Source organism: Octopus bimaculoides, chromosome 10 (assembly GCF_046866305.1).
Source record: "Octopus bimaculoides isolate indiv1 chromosome 10, ASM4686630v1, whole genome shotgun sequence".
In the NCBI taxonomy this organism is placed as follows: domain Eukaryota; kingdom Metazoa; phylum Mollusca; class Cephalopoda; order Octopoda; family Octopodidae; genus Octopus; species Octopus bimaculoides.
This window is the reverse complement of record NC_142937.1, coordinates 33,688,795-33,710,269: the sequence shown is the minus strand read 5'-3', so window position 1 is coordinate 33,710,269 and position 21,475 is coordinate 33,688,795. Positions and strand designations below refer to the sequence as shown.

The following is a 21,475-nucleotide window of genomic DNA, read 5'->3' as shown; positions in this document are numbered from 1 at the left end:
TAGTTGTGGTGGTGATGGTGGTGCTAGCAGTTGTAAGGATTGTGGCGGGGGTGGTGCTGGTATTGGTGGTAGCGGTGGTTGTGATGGTAATATTTACATCAGTTGTAGTAGAGGTAGGGATGTCAGTGATAGTTTTGTGGTGGTGGTGGTGGTTGTCATCGTGGTCGTCATCATCGTCATAATCGCCGTGGTTGTAATGGTGGTGGCGGTGGTGGTGGGGGTACTAATAATAGGGTAGTTATAGTCACAGCAGAGGTAATAATAGCGAGGTTGATCATGGTAAGAATGGTGATAAGGTGGCAGCAATACTTATAGTAGTAGTGGCAGCAGCAGCAGCAGTAGTAGTAGTAGTAGTAGTAGTAGTAGTAGTAGTAGGGAGGGAGGTCTGTATCCTTTGATGTTGCATCTAGTGCCCACTTGTTGAAGTAGTGAAGGAGTACAGAAGTGCAAAATGTGTGTATGTGGACACACACTTGCATGTGTGAGATATGTGTGTATGGGTGTGTGGTGTAGAATGTGTTTGTTTGGGTAGATGTGTATGTGTGTATGTGTGTGTGTGTGTGTGTGTTTAAATGGATGTACATGTGTGTATGGAGCGACGTATGCATGTGTTTGAATAGGAATGTGTAGCTGTGTGTGTAAGAAATGCCTAATTTTAAACTTAATTTAAAATGTCATTTACAGAAGATGTTAAAACAAAAGAAACGGTGTAGAAAGGGTGTCAGGGTGAGGAGAAGGAGAAGATATATAGAGTGAGAGAGAGAGAGAGGGAGTAGAGAGGGAGGCTATATATATATATATATGTATATATATATATATATATATATATATATATATATATATATATATATATATGTATATATGCACACATATATATACATATATATATATATATATATATATATATATATATATATATATACAGAGAGATAGGGAGGATGTGTAGTGAGAAGAAAGAATGGTAGAAGAAAGGGAGGTGAATCATAAAGAACAAACAAGCGAAATAATAAAACAAGAAAGATAGAGAGGGATAAAGAGGCAGGACATGTATTACAAAGGGGGAGAGAAAGTGAGAGTCTGAGTGTATGTATATTTGAGAGAGAGTGGAAGAAAGTGAGTGAGTGATAAAGATACAGAGTTAGAGAAGAAGAGACTGAGGTTGACAAATGAAGAATGAAGTGTTATGCAGTGTGTGTAATATGTAGGTGTTTTGTAGAAAGTGTTTTCTATGGGATTATTATGTAGAGGCTGTTATGTAAAGTGCGTTACATAGAGTGTATTATGTAGAGTGTTATGTAGATGTTATGTCGGATTTATTATGTAGAATGTGTTATGTAGTATGTATGTTATGTGGTGCATGTTATGTAGGATGTGTCATACTGAGAATGTTATCTACAGTGAAGGTATGTGGCTTACTGGTTACGGTATTCGGCTCACGATCGTAAGGTCATGGGTTCAATTACCTATGGTGTGTTATGTCCTTGGGCAAGACATAAGGCCTTACTATTCTGTTATTTTGCTACCTTGTACATTAGATAATGTTGTACTGGACACACATTGCCTGAGAAAAAGATAGGATGGTTATGGTTGGAAGGTCTTTGATCATAGGCCTGCTCTTTCAGGACAGACTTGAGGCTAAAACAATAACATAGAGTGGTAAAAATGAAACTCTGCTTCAGTCAAGCTACAAAGTGAAACCTTTCACAATATTGGTATTTAATAAACTATAGATACATCTACAATGAACCGGGAATCTACAATGATCTGGTGTTTTGTTTCAGTTTCAGTATATTAAGAAGATGAGAGACAAATCTCTTCTTGGAGAGTATATCTATCAGTCCACCTTAAGTAGATCTGGTGAGTCATAACAGCGATGTTAACTGTATTACATGGAAAATAGGTGCTACTGCTCAAAAGATGACATTATACTTATTGTACAATTTGAACTCAGGACGTGTTTGATGCCATATTTAATTTACTATGTAGTACCAATAAGGGAACTTGTTAAGAACGACAGCCAAATCATCAAATCACTTTGTATCATCTTAATAAAAGGAAGGACATATTTCATAACCTAATGCTAGAAACTTATAAAATACAGGATGGTCACAACTAGAATGTCTTTGATCATAAGTTTGCACTGTCAGGAATGACATGACATGACCTGACCTGACCTGGGGTCAAACAACAACAACCCATGCAGTACACAAGAACCATTGCAATTATAGTAAAGAATGTCTGAAATATTAATGAAGCAACAACTGTCCATTGACCTTTATTTTCATGGAATCCTTTGCATACAGATTCTTGTGTGCATGCATGTGTCTGTGTAGATGTATGTGATCTGTTATTGAAATGTAAGTGTACTGTAGTTCGTCATGGAATTCACAATATAGACTGGTCTAAATACATCTTCCTAGAGAAATAGTCAATTTGAAAGAACTTGAATTCAGCACCACAAATCTAAGAAACCTTCATCATTTATGTAGTGTTTCTGCTACCTACATAAGTAAGTTATTCTTCCTTCACAGTATTTATTTTAAGCTGGGTGAATGAGGCCTTTTAAAATTTGATGTCTTCTACAAATGATAGATTACTATTACTGATGTTGGGGTAGAACGATTGACCTTCACCTGTCCACCATTCTAATGTGTGAACACACACATACACAAACACATACACGCTTGCCTAGCAAACTACTTGTAAATGTGACCAAATAATATTTTAACTGAATGAATGAAATATTGAATGGAGAAAGATATGCATGTAGTTTTCTTAAATTTATAGAAATATTACGGAAAAGGAAGGATGAAGCTGAAAGATGTTTACTGAGTGAAAGCTAAGGTTTTGTTGGAATCTCTTAAATATCTTTGAATATTTGATGGAAGTCTTTAACAACTTTCTTTAACTTTTAATTTATTAATAAATGGCTTTTAAGAGAAGCATTTCCATAAGCTTTCTGATTTGAAGAGAACATTAATATAGAAATTCTAAACAAGGAACTTAAGGTTCATTTTCTCTTTATAAATAAAGCTACCATAATTTTTATCTCTATGTGTGTGTATGTTCGCATTACACATACATGTGTGTGTGTCACTCATGCATATATATATGTGTGTATGTATGTGTGCATTTTAACATTTTTTTTTTTAAACTTGATTGTATGTATGTAATGTAATGTGAATGTAGTCGTGTATTTTAAGTAATGTATTATAGACAGGAATATAGATGCACACATAGCGCACACACCAGATACTAAGCTATTGGTTATTACACATGCACACATACACACAATCATTCAGGTATTCATAAATGTAGCAGAAGATATTTATATCAATAAAATATTCTCTGGTCTATTCATACACATGCACACAGCATAATACACATGCATACATGCAAACATACATTTTATATATATATATATATATATATATATATATATATATATATATATAGTTGTGTCAACACTTCAGTAACGAATAATAGAGCATACAAACTTGAATAGAATATGCATATATTTACTTTTCTAAATGAAACATTGGGCTATATAACATAAAATATAGGAAATTTATATATGCATGTTTGTAATCGTGTGTGTGTGTGTGTGTGTGTGTGTGTGTGTGTGTGTGTGTGTGTGTGTGAGGTACAAGTAGTACAAGTAATGTGATATTACTTCTTAGAGAATGCATACACACACTCATACACACACACACATACACACATACATCAAAGTATAGGTTTTAGAATTGATCATTTTTATGGGGAAAAAAAAAACTTTCATTTTTTTAAATCTTATTTTTTATATGTTGTTTTGCTTTTATGACTTCGCTCCTGTGCTGAAAATATTCAATGTCAATTTACATTTAAGTCTTGCAATCATAGTGCCACCATAGCTACTCTTCCATAGTGTGTACCAATGTCTAGCAATACAGGGCTATGGTAGCACCTCTTACACAGTCTGTACCTAGTTTTAACAAAACAGGGCTACAATAGCTCTCTTACATAGTCTGTATATAACTTTAGGCATTACTTCCAGAATTAAAAGTTCCTTTTCAGTTTATCAATAACCCTGCTCATGGAAGCTCATGGAAGCTAAGAATTATGTGGTGGTGATGGTCATCGTTGGGGTGGTGTTATGTCAACCTAAGTTTATTGAACAACATAAAGAATCTGTAGAGGTTGGAGAGAAATGATTGAGTTATATCTGATCAGTTGAAATACAAGTGATAGAGTGTGTGGGCATTAGCAATACCAGCTAATGTATGTAGAAGAGCTTAGCTGTACTTGCATCAAGACATATGGTGAAAATAGATGAGATTTGATGAGTGAAGACCTGTCATGTATTGAAATGGGAAGATAATTTATGAAAGAGGAAATCACAGGAGTAAAACTGATGAGGTCAGGACCGTTAGGCCTTGCAAACAATATGAGAGAGGATCAAGAGGAGCAACTGTACATAATTTAATATAGAACTGATCAATCCATGACATTATAGTAAGTCAGATATTAAAACAGCAGTAACCAACACTACTACTACTACTACTGCTGCTACTACTACTACTAATAATAATAATAATAATTATAATGATGATGATGATGCCCTGATGCTTACCAGGCACTCGTTCTCATGGCTTCTGATCTTAACTGATGTACAGTGTCATGATGTACATTGTTTTGTCTTGGTATAAAAGATGGGCTACAACAAATATTCTACTCAATACCACAGATTTGCTTGTCAGTTATTTGACCATAACCAGTTGAGCATGTCCCTTAGTGGTTGACGATATGTGCATCTCTGATCACAAGCAGAAGTAGCGGGGGAGCATCATAACCATGTGTTGAGAGGAATTCTTTGGAGTTTGAATAATTCACCTCTGGAAACATGGGTGTTTCATTCAAAATCCTTAAATAACTCAAGGACAATTTGAGTGGGATTGGCTACTTGACCTGAAGAAAATTTTAACTGGGCCGTACCTTCCAGGTCATGCGCTGTTTATCTTGATATGAAATCACCATGTTGCACACATGTGGTCGTGATGCATGTGCCTGGTGTACCCTTATTAGACGGGTAGTCATGATGGTTATACTGTAATTTGTATATTTTACCCCAGTGTCACTTTGATGGCATGCACTGCTCTCTCACTCAATAATAATAATGATGGTGATGATGATGATTATGATATATCTGTGTGAGTATACAACCAAGTATGAAATAGTCCATCACAATTGTTTTCTTTCTAAACTTGTTTATAGAATATTTTTTCCTGAACTACTATTCTCTCTATCTCTACTCTCAGAATAGTCATTTATCATAATAATATTTTATGCTTCATGTTCTACTCCCTCACCGTCTACACATATTTATCTCTTGTGATTCTCCTTTTGCCATCTTTCTGTCCTTTCTTCTTCTTCTATTTTTACTTCTTTTTCTTTATTCCATCTATTTCTTTTTTTTTTTTGTTGAAAAATTTCTCTCACATTCAAAAAAACATTTTTCAAAACCATTTTGGCAATGCTGTCTGCTTTGCTTTCCAAGAACTACAAAAATACTAAGTTTAACATGAAGATCAATTCGATCAACATTTGACTTCAATTCCATTTCTCTATAATCTGGCTCGACTCTAGGATTAATGTACAGAAAATGCCCATACATGTTTATTTATATACTTTTTCACTCATTTCATTGTTTGTGTATTTTCTCTTCTTATTCTCGAATGCATCAGAAAAAGCTATTATTTGCTCTGTCTTTCTGTGAGTTAACAAGTGTTAATTTAATTGCAAATACTGGCATCAAGCAGAGGTTTCTTTTCAGGGAAACCAGAATTGAAGTCAGTCTTAATATAAATGAGATAAAGTCGCAGTTGTTGAGATAGCAATGGTTTGGAAAAAGAAGCAATGTTCAGTAGCGGTGAAATCTCTTGTTCAGATTATTCACATCCAATGATTTAACATTGTTTTCTCTGCCAGTTCTTTCTATGCATTGAGGGAAGAAAGAGAGAGAGAGAGAGAAGGAGAGAGAGAAATGCAGAAAGAGAGAGTAGTAAAAGAGGAGAGAATAAAATAGTATTATAAAGAGAAAAGAGGCTGGGAGAATTGGAGAGAAAGAGGTAAAACAAAACTGCCAATAGCTACACACTAAAACTATATGCAGATACACTTCAGCAATTTCCTGAATTTTTCTGGGATTTTTTGCAGCAAATAATAATAATAACAACAATAATGATAATAATAATAATGATGATGATGGTAATAATAATAATAACAATAATAATAACAATAATAATAATAATACCAACAACAACAATTATAATAAAAATAATGATAAATGCCTTGAAGCAGTATTAAACTGTGGCTCTCATAGCTTCTGATCTTAACTGATTGGAAGTATTTCAATGTACATGTTTTCTTTTGTTATAAATGATGGGCTACAGCAAATATTCTGCTCAACACTGCAGATTTGCCTGTCAGCTGCTTGACCTTAACCAGCTGAGCATGTCTCTTAATGGCTGCTGATATGTGCATCTCTGACCACAAGCAGCAATAGTGGGGGAGCAACATAGATATGTGTTGAGAGGAATTCTTTGGGATCTAAATAATTCAACCCCGGAAACATAGGCAGCAGTTTCCTCTCTACCCTCACTTTTCTTATCAAGTAAAACTTGAATAGGTTAATGAGGGCTTGGCCAAGGAGGAAAGTGTCTGACTTCAACCCTTTCAACCTGGTCTGCCACACAACCTCTTTCACTAAGGCCACCAGACAAAGAAATACTGCCTGCCCTTCCTGGCAAAAGGAAGGCAGTCTTCATGATGGACTCATCTGATAGCTGGATCCTTCATACATGCAACAGCAGGTATTTGACATAAATCCACAAGTCAGCAATGTTCAGGCACTGGACAAGAGTATGCAAAACAGTTTCATCGCTTTGTATGCACCTCGGGCAAGCCCAGCTAACAACACTTCCATGCCTGTAGAGTTTATCCTGAACCAGCAATGCCCCTCAGTAGCACTTCTAGGTCAAGAATTTATGGAAGTTATCCATAGGCCCTGGCCAGAAAGTCCTTCAGAACTGACCAGCTAACTCATTCACATTAACACCCAGAGTGTCCTCAAGAGCCTTGTCGCACATGCCCAACACTAACCCTCTATAGAAAGCCTTGGTGGAACTTTCACCAACCACATTGCCTGGCTGACAGAGGACTGTGAGTGCCTGACAACACTCTAGGTGCCAGGTGTCCTGCCTCAGTCTACACTTGACCCATGACTGCAGCTCAGTCAAAGAGATGAGCTGTGGAAAATCATGTCTGACAAACCACAACTCCACATGCTCACCATCAAGGAAGCACTTGAGATGTCACAGCCTCAGTGCATGTCTGTGCATCGGCAACCACAGCATTCCCAGCCTTCCATTCAGCAGGTGTTGACAGCAAAGGAATACATACCTAGCCAGTGGAACATGTCCCTTCCACAGAAAGTGGAAGAGTACACTCTCCAGTTTGGTCAGACATAAACTGAGGCAAGGCATGACGGTAAGATGATAATATATGATGGATGTAATGTATGCATTCGTCACCTCTGCCCAACCTTTCGAGGATAGCTTTTTCTCGGCCCATATCTGGGTGGGATTGGTCATTGTCTTTTACAGCTTAGCTGTTCTCTTTTCTGGATGATCGGCTGTTCTTTTCGGTGGATGAACAGTTCTCAATAACCATCTTTTTTTTTAATGAAAAAAAAAGGAGTGTCTTTGCCTAAACAAACACCAAAATAGCCCTTAAGGGCTACAGACAGAGAAGAAGTAACCAGCCCCCCCCCCCCAAGTTTCTAGTTAGTTTATCTATGTAACGATAACAAATGTACAATGTATAGCAATGTGTAACAATATGAATAATAACAAACTTACAGAGTGATGTGCAACACATGTCAATAGACAAACAGCAACAATAATAATAATAATAATCCTTTCTACTACAGGCACAAGGCCTGAAATTTTGGGTGAGATGAGGATAGTCGATTGCTTCAACCCCAGTGCTCAATAGGTAGAATTTTCATTGACCTTGAAAGGATGAAGGACAAAGTTGACCTCTGCAGTAAAACTAGAAGAAATACTACTAATGATTTTGTCTTGTGTGCTGTTCTGCCAGCTTGCTGCTGCCTTATTCTTAAATGGATATGTACTTAGAATGAGGAGAAATTGAAAAACTATTATATTGTAGAATGATTCAGAAAGTCTTGCAAGTTTGGAGGATAAATATAAGAATTAAGAGAAAAATTTAGAAGCTAAAATATCCAACCTACATCACCCTGGAACATTGATTATAAATGTCAGTTTTGAATAAATTTCTTTCTAGTATGTCATTTTGTTTTTTGTTGTATGAGTATTTCTTGAAGTTATCTTAATTCTTTATTACCTCTGTGTATTTCACAGCAATATGATGTTGAATTCTACATTGACATTCATGCACATTCAACCCTCATGAATGGTTTTATGTATGGTAACACTTACGATGATGTTGACCGTCTAGAGAAACAATCAGTCTTCCCAAAACTACTTCGTATGAATGCTGAAGATTTCTCCATGTCAAACACAAATTTCAACCGAGATGCTGTGAAAGCCGGCACTGGTAGAAGGTAAGTGGAATATTTTGAATACAGTTCTTTTCAATAGTTTTTTTTTTATTTGTTTATTTATATATTTTGTTCGTTTTTCTTCTTTTTGTCAATAACCTATATTTTTCTGATGCCAAAACCCAATAACAAAGATTCACTACACAGTTTAATATAAAATTCTCTTCAATAGACAACCTATTGTTACATCAAAGGTTGAAATCCTGGTTTGGGGGCTGATAATCGAATATATTTAATTATTTGATCATATCAGCATCATCATCATCATTGTCATGGCAATCACAATAATAATAATAATAATAATAATAATAATAATAACAGCAACATCAACAACAATCTGTTTAATAACTGTTGCAACTTTTTGGGTATTGGGGAGGTGAAATTGATTCTTCATAAAACAATTTTATGTAAATCCAAAAGACTTGTCCATGTCTCACTTGAATTTCAATTATGACCCAGTGAAAACCAGCAATCATAGAAAGGTAAGTGGATATTTTGTTTTTATTTTTATTCTCTTTTTTGTAATGAATGTTTTTGGCACCAAAACCAATAACGACGGTTTGTTGAATGTTGTTCTGTAGATAGCTAACCTAATGCCTCTGGCAAAATGGAAATTTTGGACTTCGAGTTTTTAGTCCAACGAGTTAATAATCTGGTTATATTATACTGAATATGACAATGATGATGGCAACCGTGATGGGTCCCCTACCACCACAAGTTCCAAAGATGATGATGGTGTTGATGATGATTATGGTAATGATGATCTTATTAGTTTAGCTGCCATAGCAACCACCTAACAACACGATTCGTCTCTCTCTAAAAGTATTTCATGAATATACGGAATATATCTCCATGTTTTACATACATTTCAAAAGCTTGTTTTCACAGTAGGTAGGTGGACATTAAAAAAAAACAGAAAATGTTTTTAATCAATATATTTGGCGTCAAAATTCCAATAACAGCGACTCATCTCAAAATATATCAAAAACTATTTAATTCTGATATTGTTAAACATGTGATCATAGACGGCACCACCAATGAATTCCCATGACATGTTCTAATCAATAGTGAGAGAACACTGAAGACTCAAAGAAATATGTGAAGGGACTACATCATAAAATAGAACTTGTTCCATTGTTATTTAGAATACTGCAATGTGTTCTTAATCAAGTGACATTTTCTTGTAGCCATTCTGTTGATATCTTTAAGTACAGAACATACTTCCAGAAACTGGACAGAGTACTGCTAGGATGCTAGGTAAACACTACTAACTTATAGAATATATTTCATTCTGATATTGAGGATAATGAATATTCTTTCTTGTATTTTATTTTCCCCTCAGTTATTTAATATTTTTATTCAGTGTTATTTAGAATATTTTATTGATGTTACTTAATCTTCAAAGAATTCATTTTTGTTGTAATAAAAAAATATAATTTAATTTGTGAGTGTAGCCATTCCAAATCACTTACACTCTCATTTAATTCTCTAATGAGGCTAAACTTTCATTTAATTCTTTGCATATCTATGTGCAAGTCAACAGGACACAACACATTTTATTATACTGCTCTACAGATGATGAACTTTTGTCTCCTTGAAACCTGTTTTCTTCTATTTTGTGCATGTATAGGTGGTGAGCATGTGTGTGCGTGCGCGCATGTGTGCATGTGCATTAATAATGCTACCAATAGTTTCACATGGACAGAAATTCTACAATTTCATTTTTCAAGCAAGCTACTTAAATATGTTGGTATCGCCTCCATTTTGAATGGAACAACATGACATACATTAGAATATACAGGATTTCAGAATAAATAGATAAACATAAGAGAAGACAACTCTTTAGGGATTTCTTTCGTTTTTATCTTCCTTGGCTTTTTTCCAGAATTTGAGCTCAAGATATATTAATAGCATCATGTAAGGAAATGAGATATTGATACATGAGAATGTATCAATATCCCATCTGTGTGTGTGTGTGTGTGTGTGTGTTGAAATATATATGCATGTATGTACATGACTTGTGACATGCCTGCATTTTGTGAATGTGTATTCATCTGTATTATATTATTTAGGAAGTTTTCGAAGGTTTTAAATGTGAGTTCATAAGATATATGTTATGTCTTGCATGTGTGTGTGTTATATATATGATATATATTAGTGTGCAGTTAAGAATTCCACCATAAGTTCTTGGGAATATATGTCTAATATGCATATTGCATACATAATCAATAATAACAGATTACCTTAAATTTATCCTGGTTGGACAGGTGATGAGGTATTTATACTTAAAATTTTGTACTTGTCGTTTGTGCATACAAAGTGAGAAAGTTTCTTCCCTAATGTTCTTAATATTTGCCATTGTAATTATGGTGTTTTATTTCTGTGATACAGAGGTTCTATCTGTTGCTTTGTTCCGTGTATTTACTGGTCTTAGCTACAATGCTCCATTTTATAAGGGGGTGGTTGTCCACGCTCCTGTCATTAAGGTTCCATGTCATCTGAGATAAAGATGTGTCTGTTGTGCTTATCTCTAAATGAAGCCAAGTGTTGCAAGTGTCTTTCCATGAAGCTATTTCCATTCATTCCAATGTACATTCTTACGATCCCATCCGTGTCAGTGATGTTAGTTTTGTAAATCAGTTCTTTTTCCAGGCATATATTTTTCAGATGACAGTTATTGTGGGATCTATAAATTTAAGATCTATGAGAGGTGTTCCTAATGCTATTTTTCAAATTGTAATTGAAGATCATTGATATTATGTTTAAGAGGCAACTATAGCTAACTTTAACCACGTTTCTATTAAATATCTGGCGATATTTATGAGAGTGTGGGAAATGGGTATCTATAAGTCTCAGAAATCATCTTAGCCACACTTGTACCTATGCTTGTATTATATGGAGGTTTATATCACAAAATTTTGCTACATCTCTATCTTTTTGTCCACTCTAAATTTGGTTCAAATATAGTTTATATTGTTTTTAAAATTAGATCTTTCTATTGTAGTGTTGTAATATGGAGCTACCTTTTTGAAAGTTGCTTCACCAGAGGATAACTTGAAAACACACTTGTTAATGCTATTAATTGTTTAATCATTGATGACGGATTATCAAAACCTTTGTCAATGCAGGAGTTTCCTTATTTGATTTATGAAAAAGTTCATATTTGCCTGTACTATGATTTATTTTCATGTCTAGGAAATGAGCATAAGATCAGTGATAACTGTGTTCTTTAAATTAAGTTGACTAAATATTTTGCATAACATTTTTCTTATCCATATTACTACCATTCTTATGTACCTGCTCCTAAATTGTTGTCCCTATATAAGCCTATATTCCATGTAGGATGCAGAGACCATCCAGATCTGCTACCTCTGCTCCATGATGTCTTCCTATGGTGACATTAAATAGTTCATCTTCATTCTTTTTCATCCAAAAGGCATTACTGTGAAAAAGCAGTCATTTCCTTGTATTCATTATAATACCTATATTGGTGTTAATAACAGTTGTATATGTGAAATTGGCACCCAAAACAATCACCAATAGCAGAGGGCATCCTATTTAGTCCTGCTTGTTCCTGAATGACAGCTGGACTGTAGGGGTTCCATCCCACAAAAAGCACATGTGTATGTATATATAGAATATACAATGTAAATGGAATGAACTGAAAATATATCAAGTCATACATAATATGCATACCTACCTACCTGCACACACACGCTTGCAGAGACTTTTTAGAACTTGAGCAATACACATGTACATATACAAACATATATACACACACACACACACACACATGTATGTGTGAGTGTGTGTGTGTATGGATGGATGGAACATGGCTGGATTACTGATAAGTTTCCTAGGCAATAATGAAGTTAAATTAGAGGCTCAATTCCACTGCATGGCATCTAGCTAAATTATCTTTTACGGTGTAGTATTAGGTCCACTGAAGCTGTGTGAATGAAATTGGGCAGAAGAAACTGTATAAAAGCTCATTGGAAAGGATCGGACTTATGACTGAAGGGCTGTAATTCACTGAGTGTGGTACACATTGATTGCAAAATATAGTTACAACTTATATGTATGTGTGTATATAGGTGATAAGTGCAGGAGTGGCTGTGTGGTAAGAAGCCTTGCTTCCTAACCATATGGTTCCAGGTTTAGCTCCACTATGTGGCACCTCAGGCAAGTGTATGCTACTATAGCCTTGGGCTGAACAAAGCCTTGTGTGTGAATTTGGTAGACGGAAACTAAAAGAAGCCCGTCATATATGTGTGGGGGGTGGGGGTCCATGCGCGCATGTGTGTGTGTGCTGGTTTGTGTGTCTGTGTTTGCCCTCCCACCATCGCTTGACAATCGATGTTAGTGGGTTTATGTCCCTCTAACTTAGTGGCTTGGCAAAAGAGACTAGTAGAATAAGTACTAGGCTTACAAAAAATAAGTCCTGGGGTCGATTTGTTCAACTAAAGGCAGTGCTCCTGAATGGCCGCAGTCAAATGACTGAAACAAGTAACAGAATAAAAGAATATAGATATATATAAATGTATATATGTATGTGTGTATATATGTATATATATATATATACATTAAGTATTTTGTCTGCCATTATGTTCTGAGTTCAAATTCCACCGAGGTCAACTTTGCCTTTCATCCTTTTGGGATCGATAAATTAAGTACCAGTCGAGTACTGGGGTCGATGTGATCGACTGTCTCCCTCTCCACAAAATCCAGACTGTGTGCCTATAGTAGAAAGGATTATTATTATTATTTTTATTATTATTATTATTATTATTATTATTATCATTAAGGTAACCAGCTGGCAGAATTGTTAGCATGGTGGGTGAAATGCTTAGTGGTATTTTGTCAGTCTGCATGTTCTGAGTTCAAATTCCACCATAATAAAAGAGAAAATCAGCACCAGCAAGGTTTGAAATCAAAGCACAAAAGGCACATAGCAACAGAATTTTAACAACTCCACTGCATCTGCCAAACCATCAATCACTTACATAATGAAATCACTGCTATTAGTTGTTTTTGTTGCTGAAACTAAATGTCATCACATTTAGTCTTTTGTCCAATTGCTTCACCCCACTCTCCTCTCCAGCCTCCTACCACATCTCTACCAATCTCCTCTCACCCACATATCCTATCAGTAAAACAATTATAACAAGAAACCAATTAAGTTAAGAAGTAGAATATTCAGTAAACATCTTAGGATGAATCTTATTAGTAAATGAAATTATCTCGTTAGCTCGATGTCATTGTGTAAACACTGAAGTACTTCAGTTGCTTAGTTTTTAACCAATTCTCTTACGAATGTCTTTTGCTTCTTCATGTCACCCAAGTTAGTATTTTCTGCTGTTATTTTTTTATTATCTTTTTTATTTTGTTCCCCCCACTTTTATTTCTTTCTCATGCTAGACTATAACATAAATACTGAGATATAAAAACTAAGATATGTTCAACACTAAATAAGCTATAATTGTTGAATGCATAGAATGTGTTGTTTATCCGGTGAATTCCATGATAAACTTTACCATTAATTTTAATATTCCTCATCTTGCTAATAAGTTTCAAAATATGGCTGTGTGGTAAAGTTTGATTCCAAATCACTTGGTTCTAGGTTTTATCCTACTGTATAGCATCTTGGACAAGTGTCTTCTACTATAGCCCAGGTAACCAAAGCCTTATGAGTGGATTTGGTAGACAGAAGTTGTTGTATATATACCTCCCCTACAGCAAGACACCTGTTTCTGTATCTCTGTCTCACTGTAACCTTTCATCATCTGACACAAGATCACTGCCTCTAATTCCCCCTCCTCTCTCAAAAGATATTTGTCTTGCAAGTTACTTGGTGACCCTGTCAGTGTAGGTGCCACTTAAAAAGCATCCAGTCTACACTGTAAAGTGGTTGGTGTTTGGAAGGGCATCCAGCTGTAAAAACTTTGCCAAAACTAACCTCACCTATGCTTGTGCCATGTAAAAAGCACCAAGTTTACTCTGCTGGGTGGTTGGTGTTAGGAAGAGCATCCAGCCAAAGCAGTCACAGAAGTCTGGTGCAAGATTCTGCCTGGCCAGCTCTTGTCAAACCATCCCACCCATGCCAGCACAGAAGGCAGATGCTAAACGATGATGATGATGATGATATGTGTGTGTGTGTGTGTATGTATATATATATATATATATGTATATATATATATATATATATATATATATATATATATATATATATATATATATATATATATATATATATATATGTACATTTCAAAGTCTATGTGAATTACTTAATACATTTTTAAAGTATAAAGGTGATATGTTTAAAAGAATTATGTTTTAAAAAATGTAATGAAATCTTTTATCAGGATATTAATAACAATTTTTGGGAAGAAGTTTTTTTCTAGTGTGTGAGCTCTTTCAATTAATGTTTTTAAACACACATGCCCCCTCTATATATATCACGGGTGTTATGTTCCCCCCCACACACACACACACACGATAGGTGAACATTCTCAAAATAGAAGCAGTTCTATATTGTATATTTTTTTATTTTTATAATTTGTATATATTTCTTTTATTTTAAATGCAAAACAACACCACAGAGGAATCGACGTAAGCTTCAATAATAAACCATAATAGGTGAACCATGATAAGTGAACCGCGATATAGTGACAGATTACTGTATATAGATTACCTCTTTTACTATGATCATATTTAAGTCAGTGTTTCTCAACCACATTTTGCCTACAGACCCCTTGGATTCCTATTTTACCCTCGTACTGGACCCTCATACCCATTCAATATTTATAAAATAAACCCTATTATATTTTTATAGTTAAATACTCTTAGGAATTATATAATAGAATTGTTAAAGCATTTTGTGTACTGTGCAGGTGGAAGTAATTTGTTGCACATAAAACTTATATGGACTCCCAGGGATCATGTGCATTCTGGTTGAGAAACCCTGTTTTAAGTGATGAAACTACATTGTGTCCACCACTTGGTTATCTTGCCTTCTTTATAGTCAGATTCTTCTTATGTTTCTTTCTGTATGTATATATGGGAATACTATTCTGCATGTGTATCTGTGTATATATATATATATATATATATATATATATATATATATATATTCGTTTATCCTTTTATCCTTTTACTTGTTTCAGTCATTTGACTGTGGCCATGCTGGAGTACTGCCTTGAAAGGTTTTAGTCAAACAAATTGATACCAGGGTTTTTTTCCTTTTTTCTTAAGCCTGGAACTTATTCTATTGGTTTCTTTTGCCGAACCACTAAGTTATGGAGACATAAACACACCAAAACCAGCTGTCAAGTGGTAATATGAGAAGACAAACGCAGACATGAAAACACACACACTAGATACACACACACACACACACACACACACACACACACACACACACACACATATATGACTGGCTTTTTGTTCAGTTTCCATCTACCAAATCCACTCACAAGGCTTTGGTCAATCCGAGGCTGTAGTAGAAGACACTTTCCCAAAGTGCTATGCAGTGGGACTGAACCCAGAACCAGGTGGTTCGGAAGTAAACTTCTTATCATACAGCTACATGCATATTCTGCATATGTATCTGTATGCATATATGGTCATATTCATTTATTTGAAACTAAAGATTCATTTGCTTTGTTTTTAAATAAAAGCACAAAATTTGTTCACAGTTTTACCTTAATATCATTGATCAATTTTTAATTATATTTCTTCCTGATTAGTGGATATTACTGTTATAATCAGATGTTGTTACCAAGAGCGTTTTAACTGCATTCAGTTCTTGTAATTCTTGCAGGTATTTGGGATCAAGTGCAGGCATTTTTTTGATCCTTTAACCTAAGGTTTATGATTTCAATTCTGGACTTGTTTACTGAGTTATCACTTCTATTCTCTTTCTCTTTCAGTCTCCAGATATACTGAGAGAGTGAAGTAGAATTCTTTATCTACTTCCTTTTTGTTACTGAAAGAGAAACTATATTGCACACAGGTCCCTTTCAGCATATTTTCTGTGTACCCAATATAATCCTTACTGATACCATCTTTGGATTATACTTTCATTTGGTATAATAGAACTTTTTGTGAGACGCTTTCTTTTGAATAAACTGGATATTTTATTGTGAAGTTACATTTTGGTGAATAATGTGATTTGCTTCAAAGTGTGACGTTAGTCTTATCACCCTGAGCTATCTGTGAGTCAATGTTTTTTCTCACACAAATATTGCTAACTTTTAAGCTGCTTTTTAAACAGCTTGTGGTACTTATGGTTGATGGAGAAATATTTTTTTATCTACATTCAGATTTTTCTAGCTATGTTGGACACTACATTCATACTAAAAGTTAGATTAAATTAGATGATTTTTGTATTCCTAGTTTTTCTATTTTCATAGTTCTACTATTTTTCTGGTTTCGTTCTAGCGCATACATATACATACATATTGACACACATACACACACACACACACACATACACATACACACACATACACACACACATATAGATATTAGTTTCTCTTTAAATCCAATTCTCAGTACATCATTAAAATAGTGTGCATTATAACAAAATAGTTTTTCAGTTGGAGAATATATTGAATATTCATTCTCTTTGTGTATATAATTTTTTTATGCACATTTGAACTCGAAACATGGATACATATCCAGGTAAAGAATATATACAACATGTATGTTTATTCTAATATATATCTTGATTATTTTCCACATTTCATTCTTTTTAACTCTAAAAGTCCTATACCACAGACACCTGCTGCTGTCATTAAATCCCAAATCACAGCAAACCGGAGTTCAAATAATGTTGTTTAGGGATTCAAAATTGAAATTAAGCACTTTCTGTAGGAGAAACAAAATCTGTCCTCATTTTAGAAAAAACCTTATATCAAAAGGTTTCTTGTTAACACCCCATGTTTATGTTTTTCGTGCTTTGTAAAGAAATTTTCTTTGAAGTTCTTTTCATTTTTTAACTTAATTGCAATTAATACCATAATAGTTTGGTGACATTATTTATTAATGATTTAGTTATTATTTAATTAATTATTAAAGATTTTGATTTGGAGTTGGTGCCCAGTAATCGATATTTTTGATAATATAGGTGAAAACACTTCCATTTTGCCAACGTCACTATACTCATCTTACCTAGGCAGGAATAATTTTATGACAACAGGTAAAAAATTAGCAGCAAGTATAAACCATATTTACAATGTACACTAATGAATATTACGTATCTTGTATTGACAAATTTTAACCAAATGAATGCAGTAGATGTGTTTTATTGTTTTTGTTTTCTTTTTACACAGTGCTAATTGTGTTTCATCAAACCCTTTAGTTTTAGCAAGATTGACACAATTAAATTTAGAAAGCACTACAAGACTTCAGATATTTTTATATATTTATATGTTAATATATATTATATATTCTACTGATCTGAAATTTTAGGTGGTGCTCCAGCATGGCTTCAGTCAGATGACTGGAACAATTAAAAAAATAAAAGAATACACACACACACACACATATATCTTTTATCGTTATCTTTTACTTGATTCAGTCTCAAACTACAGCCATGCTGGAGCACTACCTTGCAGAATTTTTGCTTGAATGAATCAACCACAGCATATTGTTAAAGCCTGGTATTTATTCTATCGACGTCCTTTGCCAAACTGCTAAATTATGGGGACATAAACACACCAGCAGAGGTGGTGGTGGGGGGAAACAAACTCACACACATGCACGCATGCACACATGTACACACACAACTGCACATATACACATCATATATATACATGTACAATTGGCTTCTTTCCGTTTCTGGCTACCACATCTACCAACAAGGCTTTAAACTGTACTCAAGCTGCAGATATGGGTGCAGGCTTTGCTGCACGGAGCTGTTTGAAATTTTAAAAAGAGCAAATAGTGAAAAATCTAATACTATAAAAACCAATGTAATTTGCGCACCTTTGTAATTTACACAGGTGATTTTCAGAATAAAAATTGTTAAAAAAAGCTCCTACTTGTATAAAATTCACACCCAAGTTTTCAGAATTGCTGATATGGCCAGCGGGGGAAAAGGTTTTCAATTTAGTTGTATTTAGCATAATTTTACTTACTTATGATTAGATTTTATTAAATTTTCATTAAATAAAAATAATTTCTGTTTAACAGACATCACATTGAAAGCTATTAAATTACAAAGTATTTGTGTTGTTTATGATTAACTTTATTTTACATTTCTTGCCCACAAGAGATTATGCCCGATCTTTAGTATACTTCTGTATGTCTTCTCAAATCACAATCACAGGAAAAGTTGTTTTTAATTCTTATCACCAAAAACAAAGCTGTAAAATACACACAAGTGTTGCAAAATAAGTTTAATTACCAATAAACATCATCTCAGATGACACTTTACTCAACCAACAGAGGAAGGTGACTGTTCAAACTGATTAAATAAACAGAATTCTGATTGATCGAAAGTGACTTCTTGTCTGAAGCTCTGATTTTCTGCCTATTCTGTTTGGAACCTTTGGTATGGAATATTCTTTTATTCTTTTACTTGTTTCAGTCATTTGACTGTGGCCATGCTGGAGCACCGCCTTTCACTCTTATAAAATGTCAAGCAAACTTTAAAATTTGTCATTACTGTTTTAGCGAGGAGACCAAACTGATAGTTTGGTAACCCACCATAATAAACATTAAAAATCGAAAGGAGAAAATAAACAGCTTTGGAAGTTTAACAAGAGAGGTGCGAAAGGAGAAAATAAACAGCTTTGGAAGTTTAACAAGAGAGGTGCGAAATTTAAGAAGTGACTTGTTAGAATATACACGTCTGTGAAGAGAATATACATGTCTGTGAATAGCAAAAATCTACTATACCAAAAGAACCGGTAATATATACAAGTGTTCTATGAAAAGAACATAAGATTGCTGTATAATTCAACATGAATATGAAATGACATTAAACATCATATTAGGTAAATGAAGGTTTCTGTAGGAACGCTAAGTCATATTCACTTAATGAGTTTACTTGCACAAGGATAAATTATGATGTTATCGTCGACATTAGATGCAGTAAGAACTGGTAGCAGCAATGTCAGTGGTGATGAATTTCATTGTCCTAAGGCGGAGAAAGCGAACAATAGCTTCCTGGAGGCAAACGCAAACTAGACTTCTTAAGGAAATTGCTGGCCTCCATTGCAATAGGTAGAAACTCCAAGCAATGTAGAATAAGGCCTGGACCATGATTACCAGCATGAATGACAAACTTCAAAAAGTAGTTAACCATTTAATGGTTGTAATAAATTAATACAGAAAAAGTAAGCATTATACCATCCAGAATAAATAAAAGTCAACCTTCATTATATTATTTTTTCTGTAAAAACCTATTCTGACATTAAATGAGTCAAATTCTGGTACAAATGTTTACATTTGTACGTCATTTTTCAACAAAAAAATTTCTGAAAAAATTCTGGAAATGATCTACTCGTGTAATTTACGCACCCACTAAAATTTGTTTTTGTTTTTGCGAGGAAAATGCGTAAAAATCACATGAGCTTGAATGCAACACCACAGCCTAACAACTGGGCCACCTGCCCTCATGCAGCAACCTTAATGAAGCATTAGTGGCATCAAGTTCACAAGTCACAGAATGCCTGCACGAGCATGTAAAAAATATTTTATGCTTTCTCACCTACTTTCAAGATATCAGTTCGAGATACCAGTAATTATTTCCACCTCCAATGTAACTTAGTAAAAACAAAATTTCTGTGATACTCTTCATTAGCTTTCATTAGCCTTCTCATTCTTCGTTGTGGTCCTGTAGCAGTAAATTGTACAGGAGCTTTAAAAGGAGGCTTCACTGGAATGGTTACTCAATGTTTACTCAGAAGATTAAATACCTGATCTGTTACCAATCTCCTAACAACTAAATCAAATTGGACACCATAACATATCTTGCCCAGGAACAACATAAACTCCCTAGAACATGTTGACTGATCTTTTAATTGTTTCGTTTTCCCTGTTGCTCCTCTCCCCTTTCTTCTCCTTTTCATTTTTCTTCTCCTTTCCTTTCTCTTTACTTCCTCCTCTTACTCTTCCCTTCTGCAAAGTGAATATTGATTTCTATTTTTACAACCAGAATAAAAGTCACAGACATAAAAGCATGGACCAATGCCATATTGTAAACCCCACATTTTTGCCAAGAGCAACAACACTGTCGGTGAAATAAAATAGATTTAGCAAAGCAATGAGAATAATTTAGCCAAGGGGCTTGCATTCTACTACACAGATTATTTATAAATGGAAAGAACAGGCGGCCAAAAAGTACTAAAAAATATGGTTTTTATTTATATTTTTCCATCCTTTCATTTCTACTTTCAATAAATGTCTTTTTGGTAAATATGAAAGCCAAAGAAATCTTTGTCATTCTCTCTGTATTTTTAGTCAGATAATTATATCTATACAGACAATATCTATATCCTCTTCATAACATATTTCAATTTATTTTCTTTCATTTCTTTTCCCTCTTCTTTCTTCATCATTGTATTGTTTTTATTTTTTAATTTTCTATTTTTCTTGATTTCCTTTCATATCTTCTTCTGTTGTATTATTTTTTTTTACCCCTTTCATCAATGACAGATCTAACCCACAAACCTCACAAATAAGCACTTCACCCAAGCCATTACCCATGATTATACAGTTTTCCAGAACTCTGACTGCCATTATTTGTTTCTACAGACATTTCTTCACAGAAATTCAACTGTAATGACCACATTAGTATGAGTTGACCAACATGTCTGAAAATAAACTGTACAGACCTCATCAATA

At 34.3% G+C, this 21,475-nt stretch overlaps 1 protein-coding gene across 1 annotated transcript in view; it reads left to right on the top strand.

Moving 5' to 3' along the window:
- Positions 1 to 21,475, top strand: part of LOC106877315 (cytosolic carboxypeptidase 6-like) — a 1,751,930-nt gene that overhangs the window by 1,137,301 nt on the left and 593,154 nt on the right. Inside the window, exon 9 of the mRNA XM_052971128.2 lies at positions 8,424 to 8,626. Within this exon, the coding sequence (XP_052827088.2) occupies positions 8,424 to 8,626 (203 nt within the window). The remainder of the gene's footprint in view (positions 1 to 8,423; positions 8,627 to 21,475) is intronic.